The sequence below is a fragment of the Asparagus officinalis genome, chromosome 7 (assembly GCF_001876935.1).
Source record: "Asparagus officinalis chromosome 7, Aspof.V1, whole genome shotgun sequence".
In the NCBI taxonomy this organism is placed as follows: domain Eukaryota; kingdom Viridiplantae; phylum Streptophyta; class Magnoliopsida; order Asparagales; family Asparagaceae; genus Asparagus; species Asparagus officinalis.
In genome coordinates this window covers 61,828,114-61,837,566 of record NC_033800.1, presented here as the reverse complement: position 1 = coordinate 61,837,566, position 9,453 = coordinate 61,828,114, and the positions used below count along the sequence as shown (strand labels likewise).

Genomic DNA, 9,453 nt, shown 5'->3' with positions numbered 1-9,453 from the left:
GTTACATACAACCATTTGAGCTTATTGTATTTGCATACATAGTATATTAGGGTTGTGAGAGTTTGTAACATTGAGTTGTGCTTAATTGAGTTCTCACCTTATTAGAGAGAACAATCATTTGTTATATTGTGCTTATCGTAAGAATCACTTTGTAATACACTTGTACACCGAGTGAGGAGTGTGTGGTGAGAGTCGGGGATCGTTCCAAGAGGAGTGGCGTCGGTTGACGAATCTAGGGAGAGGTTGTAACCGAGCACTTGAGGGAGACATGGCTAGGTCCAACACTTGTGTGGGTGTAGAGTGTGATTGCATAGTATTTGTTGTGTGAGAGTTTTCGGTGAACTTGTAAACCGAGTGTGTAGAAGTTCCGGCTTCCAAACCGGATTGTGATAGTGGATTTCTCCCCGGAAGAGAGGAGCGGAGACGTAAGACGGAAGGTCCGAACTCCGTGATCATATTGCTTGTTTGAGTTTGTCTTTGGCGTATTTGTTTTTGCATTCATCTTATATATATATATATATATATATTATCATATAGGATATATCTCATTATTCATATTGCTTATCCTTGCTTATATAGTTGTTGTATTTCATACTTGCTAGGATAACTCATTAATTAATTTTAATTGACATATAATCGGATTAGGTTAGCATAAGACCCTAATCACCCCCCTCTAGGGTCTAACACCTCTATTTTTTAAGCACTGCATTTTCAACTTGTCTCTCTATAAGTTTTAATACATTGATTTAATTATTGTATGCTTAAAATTAAAAATCATATATACTCCTCTATACTTAAAGAAGAATCCAAGTTTTAATACATTTGATTTAGAAATCATTTACTCCTCTATACTTAAAAAATAATTAAGTTTTAATACATTTGATTTGCTCTACGTTTCCGTAGCATAAACAGTAATTTCAAGCATGGAGCAGCATGTTTGATTTACTGTTTATACTACAGTAAATTACTATAGCGAAGACGATAACTTTAAGAAAGGGGAGGATGGGTTTCAGATTTTCACTCACTGATACAATATTTACTGTAATGTAAATAGTAAATTTTTGGATTCTTCTTTTTTACTGTAGAGGAGTAATATTAAATGTTCCCCCTTGATGGCCCGCTATCCCGCCGTATCCCATGCGTTGACCATAAGGCCCGGCCCGTTAGGCCCAATCGCGTCGTTTTCCGTCGAGCTATTAGCGGTGAACACGAGATTTTTATTTTTTTGGTTCGCGCAGCAATCGCGTCGTTCGTCCCGACCTCTGCAGCAACGTTAACCCTTTTTTTTTGGGTACGTGTTCATCCGTTGCCATCAAGTTTGGAGCTCTAACATCACAGATTCTTCAGCGGCGCCTTCGCATTTGCAGCATCACGCCGCGCTCGTGACTAATTGATCGATCGATCTCACCAGCACAAGGGTAACAAGGAGAAGGGGGAAGAGAAAGCATAAAGGAAGGAAGGAAGGAAGGGAGGGATAAAATTAATTCCCTATTTTTTTTTTCTCGATGGGCAATTCAAGCTGAGATAATCGCATCCAAGAGAGGTCAGCCCTCTTCTCTTCTCTTCTCTTCTCTGCTACTCTCTCGTTGTTGTTGGTATTCCTTTAATCCTGTACCGTACATCACAAGCTTTTCGAATGGGGTTTGGGATCTTTGAGGTGTGCTTGGTGGAGCAGTAATTAGGATGGGAACCACTGTAGGGGAGGCTTAACAATTTGAAGTCACCGCGGCCTTGCGCAGAGGAATAAGCTTTAGAATCGAAAGGATCTAGAACTAGTGAGATGGAAGAGGTAAGGGAAAAAAAAAGGGAATGTGTGGTTTGATTTAGCGAAGTCATGGAAGAAGTAAGCGAAATATGTTTGAAAAAACTTAGGATCAATCATGATGGTGAGATCTGATATGGTTTGTAAGATCAAAGTTGTTGTGCGCGGCGCGGAAGCGGTCGAATCACACAATTCAAACAAGAAAGATCACAACCAAATAAACGAATACAATCACCAAATAACACAAGAGATTTACGTGGTTCGGCAAGTTGCCTACGTCCACGGGGCAAGAAGGGGATGAGGTTTTCATTAATAGAGAAAGAGTACAAACTGAGACTTCAAATCACTCGAAGGAATAAACTAATCTCACCAACAAACTTTTAATCTCTTCAAACAAAACCCTAAACAAATAGCTCAGAAAATACATCTTTTCTATGCTCCAAATATCCCTAATTTGCTTCTCTATTCTCTCTTCCAATTGTTTCATATATATAGAAGTCCTAAAATCATAAACATACTAGGAATTCTAAACCAAAAACCAAAACAAATTAGGAATCCTAATAACCTATTACCAAAATATATTAGGAATCCTAATAACCTCATGTTACCAAAATAGATTAGGAATCCTAATAACCTCATATTACCAAAATAGATTAGGAATTCGCTATCCGATAATTCCTTACTTCGGCGAAGTTTTCCCAAAACTGAGCCGACACCAATACCAACCAAACGTCTCACTTGTTGCGTCCAGTACGAAGTGGAACAAATCCACGATAACGGACTCAATCCACAACAAGTCGAGAACCCAAACGAGAATGCGAACAAACTCCAAATATCGGTATCAACTCACCAAATTGGTTGCATCATAAATGATTGCCTACGTATCCTTTTGCCCAAGGAATCAAGCCTTCACGTAGTTCACCCAAACGACCTCCAAAGGCCTTAATCCACTAGAAGAGTTCGCAACCCTTCTCCAACATCACGATCAAGTCTACGGCTGATAGCACCTCCAATGATCCTAAACTGAAATAATCCCAACATCTCCACCTGAGATGAACCAATGGTCATATCCAGACTACATCTATCAGCTGTACTCGAATCAATCAACCTATCATCTGCATCTAAATCAACATGATTCCCAATCTGTGTCACATCAGCTGGAATCCCAAATGATACAGTATGGTCTGGAGTTTTCACCTAACGTGGAGTAGCATCACTCTCCACCAGCTGTGATGTCCCAAAAATCTGATCACCACTCTCCACCTGCCGAGAGTCAAACGTGACATACCTGCTCAGAACAAAGTCAGAAGCCAATACCTGATAATCAAACACGCATCTGAATCCCAAATATGCTATCAGATCAAATCTCACATCCACGATGTGATCAAGTACTGGGTAGCCAAACATCCGACGCAACCAAAAATCTAAAGCAGCTCCATCAGATCCCATATCTCTACATGCAGCAGTCGACAACCTATACATGAGACGGCCCAAACATGTCGTAGCCCTCACACCAATGCTAATGTTCGACATCAAATGCCTATCCTCCTCCAGAAAGGAACAGCTCCCCAAATCTGTCATCTCATCACGTTGTCTCAATGTTTACACAACAATGAAGTGTTTCCTATTGCCGTGAGCTTGGCACAATCGCAAGAAAGAACCCCTATCATAATCAGAATGTCGGGTTACCTTTCTACCAACACACTTCCTCCATCTGTTGCGGACTTCTAAGACTTCATACCAACAGGACTTGGTTACAACCCATCAATGCCTAGAGCAATCCCCAACTACGGAAACCGCATACCTATTGCCTCCCATGATGCTCTTTTGGAAGGCCCCCGAATGCCTGAATGAACACCCTTCAGAAGACCCCTCGAATGATGGATAGAAGTGTCAAACTCCACATTGGTCTTCTTGCTCATACCAATGGGTTCACAGGACTTCAAACTGCAGGTCAAAGCACTCCTCAACAACCTATACACGGTATTAGCAATCAAATAACCCAGCATCAAACAACGTCATAATATAGCCGAATCTGATGAAGTCGTCAGCTCCCTATCAATCACCATGTATCCGAGCAAATAATACAATTTGCTCCTTCTGACGTCCTTCATCACAATCATGGACCCCAATGTGACCTTCAAGCGTGCGTCCACTAAGGTCACCCTATAACCTGCTGCCTCCAAAGCTCTAAGTGAAATGATGTTCATCTTCAATTGCGGAACAAACCTCACATCATCCAACTCTCGCATCATCCCATCACTCATCCTAATTCGAATAGTACCAATACCACCAATAGAGCATGCATGTTCATTACCCATGAGCACGACATCCTCTCTTTTTAATTTCTGAAAGTTGGAGAACCAATCACTCCTAGGGCAAACGTGATAAGAAGCACCCGAATCCAACATCCACTCCGTAGAGTCGGCATCACAAACTGATGGTACGTAGTATGGATAACGAATAGCCTGAAGAATCCGAATCTGAATTGTTACCACCAGTCTTGATAACATTCACCTCTGAAGCTTGTACAGGTTTCCCCATATTCTTCTCAGCTCGATCTAACTTTGGACATTCAGCTTTCCAATGTCCATCCTCTTTACAAAAAGCACACTGATTCTTACGAATTCCACGATGTGTACCTCTAGACTGCGACCTCCTGCTTCGGTTTGAACCACGGCCTTGAACTACTAATGCATCTCCCGATACCTTCTCGGAGGACTCATCAACACTCTTTGAACTACTAATGCATCTCCCGATACCTTCTCGGAGGACTCATCAACACTCTTCCTCAACTCATAATTCACCAACGCTGAGGTCACCTTCCGATACCTTCTCGGAGGACTCATCAACACTCTTCCTCAACTCATAATTCACCAACGCTGAGGTCACCTTCTTATAGCTAACAGTAGTTCTTCCATTAATCATAGTGAGAACAAATGTACCATAATCATCCTCGGGCAACGAACATAAAAGTAGCATCGTCTTGTCTTCATCCTCAACCATAATATCCACATTAGCCATATCTGAAAGTAGCTTCGTGAAGTTGTTAACATGCTCGCTAATGGAAACTCCCCTCTTCATCTTGAACTGATAAAACCTCTTTGTTTTCTTCAAAAGTTGATTTTGTTATGGAATTCATTATATCTTCGGTCGATTACAACAAATTCGAAAGAGATAGTCTTTTTATAAGACTTCTTTTACACAACAAAATAAAAATTACAACTCTTGAGAAAATAACACAAAAATCGTCTATCGATTCTTGTTTTGTGGGACTTTGCCTGTGCCGGGAGCGCTTTGACTCGTGGACCACCAAATCACAGATCGTGAGGGGTTTAGTGATTCTTCCTTCGTTTATCGAAGTGAGAATTTGAAACGAAGATCTTATCAAAGTAAGACGATCGTTCTTCTTAAGATCAAGTCAAAGCTCGAATCTCAAGGAATCACACCAAGAACTTGAATTTCACTGTTCTCTCTGCTCTCTCTGCTCGATAAATGCTCGATCCTCGTCAGTAGTGACCCTAGGGGGGTATTTATAGCCTCTGAGACACGTAACTGAAAAAACACAACAAACGACCAAATTAATACGGCGAGACAGTGTTTACTGTCTCGGCGGAGACACTAAATACTGTCTCGGAAAATCCAACCGCCAGGCAGTTTTTGCTGTAACTGCCTTCCCACGTTTCAAACTCCGTTATTTTGGCAGTTATTCACGTGATTTTCGCCCACGATATTTTCCACGTCTCTTGGTAGTTAATGGACACGTGTGTGACAGTTATTTAGGTGATTTCTGACCGTTTCAAAGCTGTCTCGCTGGTGAGACAGTAAACACTGTCTCGCTGGCAAGACAGTCTATACTTGTCTTACTTTTTCTAAGACAGTATGAGGTTCATTCTTGTGACTTTGGGTGATCTTCTCTATGATTGGATATCTATCAGCATTTTTTGACGCCTACACTCTTCTTCAAGTGAAGCCGATTCTCAATGCTCTTAGTAAGATATTTTTCATTGAGTGTTTCCCACATCTTCTTCGCCGACGTCTTGTTCAACACATCATAAATAAGATCCGGCGTCAAGCATGACCGAATAACTCCACACGCCCTACTATTCATCTTCTTCTAAACATTTTCTTTCATATCAGTAGGTTTTTCTTGCAACTCAAGAGTCTCTTCCAAGTTTTGAGCGTCTAACGCATCCATCACTTGGCATCTCCACAAACCGAAATTGATCTTGCCATCAAACTTCGGAACATCGATCTTCATGTTGTTGATGCTTAAACTATGTATTGTCTTCATAAGAGACGATCTCGTTGTGCTTGCTTCACCCATGTTGTCGATCTAACTCTTCAAATATGAATCCTTTCAGAGAATCCTTCAATCAAGCCTCAAGCCAAACCCGAAGCTCTGATACCAATTGTTGTGCGCGGAGCGGAAGCGATCGAATCACATAATCCAAACAAGAGAGATCACAACCAAATAAACAAGCACAATCACCAAATAACACAAGAGATTTACGTGGTTCGGCAAGTTGCCTACGTCCACGGGGCAAGAAGGGGATGTGGTTTTTACTAATAGAGAAAGAGTACAAACTGAGACTACAAATCATTCGAAAGAACAAACTAATCTCATCAACAAGCTCTTAATCTCTCCAAACAAAACCCTAAACAAATAGCTCAGAAAATACCTCTTTTCTGTGCTCCAAATATCCCCAATTTGCTTCTCTATTCTCTCTTCCAATTGTTCCATATATATAGAAATCCTAAAATCATAAACATACTAGCAATTCTAAACCCAAAGCCAAAACAAATTAGGAATCCTAATAACCTATTACCAAAATAGATTAGAAATTCTAATAACCTCATGTTACCAAAATAGATTAGGAATCCGCTATCCAACAAAAGTGAGGGGGTCAAAGTAGGAGTAGCGTGGATCTTCTCATATCCACGGGCTGAAATTAAAGGGAAGTTGTATAAGATATTAGATACCTATAAGTAAGACTAGTATGGGTTTATGGAGCAACGTTGTGCGATGAAGAAACACCACAAGATATTAGATAAAGTGAATCCATGTTTTCCTTGTTATTGAACCATGAAGAAATGTAGGAGTATCCGTGATTACTTTTAAGTATCGTTGGTCTTACAGTTGTCCTGTGGACTTTTCCCATAAATTTCATAGATATCCTACAGTTGCATAAGACTCTAGAGGCACTCATACATTTTAACCATCATGATTTGATTCGATCCTAAATAGCAAAACTGATCACGTTCATGCATTTCTTGACCATAGATATGTACAATACACTCGTTCTTTTTCATAACTTTACTAAAATTATATATATTTTTTGTTTGGGATTTGGTTAGATTGTGTCGGGTGCCTTGAGTTGCTTTGGTTTCAGTAGCGGAAGTTGCTTTGCTGCCACCGGAATACATATATTCCGGTTTGCTATTTGTTCTTAAACTTTTGGTTTTGGAGTTCTGTCTACTTTTATATTTCAGATATTATCTCCGTCATACATCTCTTTAATCAAATCAATAGCAACCATTAGATACTTGTATTTTTGCTAAAATCCACTATATTATCTCGTTTATATTGCACACGTGAGCATGTAGACTTGATTGGTTTCAGAAGGATTTGGAGACAAATTCATCCCTTTCAAATTCAACATTTGCCAATTCATGTGAAACATTTACTCTGTTAAAGTTGACACGTATATCACCTAAAGCGCTTGAAAACCAAAAATGAAGTTAAACGCTTCTTTACATATCTATAACACAGTGTGGAATGGAAGCAAGTTGACTCTTTAGCGTGTAGACATTTGAGATGCAGAAAATGTTTATAGGATTCTTTTAAGTTGTTAGATCAAAAGTAAATATTCAAATTGGAATTATCTATAATTTAACATGTAGCTCTAAGCAATACATTGTTTTCGACTGTCCATGCTTGCTGGCTTGGTGCATGGACATAAATTTAAGATAATATATTTTTGGTTTACAAGTATTCTAAATGATCTAGTTTAACTTCAACTGAGTGCATAAAAACATAGATGCCTGAAGTTCCTAATAAGGATTTTCAATGGACGGAATTGAGCTGTGCTTTGTGCTTGATAAATAAAATTTTAAGTTCCTAACATGGTGATCAGGTGTTCAATTATTCATGGAAAGATGCTGAACTAATAGCTTACCTTGGTTTCACTGATTTCACCCTTCAGATTCATCGAGGCCATGCCAATGTCAATTGTGTCAGGGGAGAGCATAGTGGCACCTCTGAGCAGTGACCTCTTGTATGACATACTACAACGTCTGGATGGTGCAACGCTGGCAAGAGCTGCATGTGCCTGTGCTGACTTCAGTTCCATATCGAAAGAAGAAGCATTGTGGGAAAATGTATGTAGATCTCTATGGCCTTCAACAAACAGAGAAGATGTCAGAAGTTTAATTTCTTCCATAGGTGGATTCAGAAAGTTCTATGCCGATTGCTTTCCCCTTATCGTGAACAAAGATGTCCCCCCAGTGCGGGCAAATGCAGACCTACCATATCCTGAAGATTGGATTGACGATTACTACTATGAGGATTTCCATGAATCAGAGGACCTCTCTCCATCTGACTTTGTTTCCATTGTGGACGTCAAGTACAGAGATAAACCAGTTTATTCTAAGGTCATATGGGGAATCCCCAACTCAGGAAGCTTCAACGGTTGGTTTTACAACTGTCCATTTCGAATTGATCTGCTGACTCATTCCAGTGGTGATGTCAGTGGTGGTGATCAGGTCTTTCTGTCTATTTCTGATGGGTTGCCTTCCATTGAATCGATAGAGAGGGAAAGAAAAGATGGGAGGCTATGGAGAGAGCTGCAAGATGGAGTCAGGCTGAGTTGGATCATTGTGAACAAGAGATTGAGACAAGCCGCAAATGTTGCCAGCTGGAGTCCGCTGAGCGGGCAGAGGCACTGGCCCACTGACAGGGATTTCTTGCTGCGATTTGGCTCGATTCTTCCTGCGAAGAGCATCCTTCCTTGCCAGGTGGCGGAATGCATACTCGTTTTGAAATTTAGAGTGAATGACGTTGGAAACGGGGTACCAACACTGAAGTTGAGGGAGTTGAGCATGCAGTTGGAAGATGTGAGAGGAGCTCATGTGAATGGATGGAACAGTCTGCTTGTTCTCAAGGAAGCTCTCAGCTGCCAGAGGAGTAAAAATCACAGTGAGGTTTTGGCGTCTTGTCACTTGTACCTCAAAGCTCAGACTGAACTTAGGGAAGAGATGATGAGGAACGAGACCTGGTTCGATAGGCTGTGTATTTTCACTAGCATTGCTGCATTTGCCACCATCTGCTACAGTGTTCTGTGAAACTCCTAGTCTCTCCCCTGCATTTTTGCTAGTTATGCTTTTTGGTGTGTATCGAGACATTTCATGGCATAACAGCGGTTATTGTACCGTTTCTAAGAAGTAGAAATATGTGATTCTTTGTGTTGCATGATGTTTGTTTCCGCAAATAGTTTCTGCGGCTAATCTGTTAAAATCATTTTCATCTATAATGCCAGTAGAGATCCTATCAGAATCACTTTTGTAGGAATAGAGCGATTTACACTTATGATTGCATAGTCACAATTCTCAATCCAACTCCTTAGTGACCCGTGAAGGGTATAGAATATCCCATTATGTAAGGGTGTTTTGGTAGAATTCCTACTCCATCC

General features: G+C 40.5%; 1 protein-coding gene across 1 annotated transcript; it reads left to right on the top strand.

The window, feature by feature from the left end:
* On the top strand, window positions 1,207-9,233 carry LOC109850597 (probable F-box protein At2g36090). Its single transcript, XM_020420644.1, has 2 exons — window positions 1,207-1,543; window positions 7,969-9,233. The coding sequence occupies exon 2, from the start codon at window positions 7,982-7,984 to the stop codon at window positions 9,104-9,106; it is 1,125 nt and encodes a 374-aa protein (XP_020276233.1). The 5' UTR covers window positions 1,207-1,543; window positions 7,969-7,981; the 3' UTR covers window positions 9,107-9,233.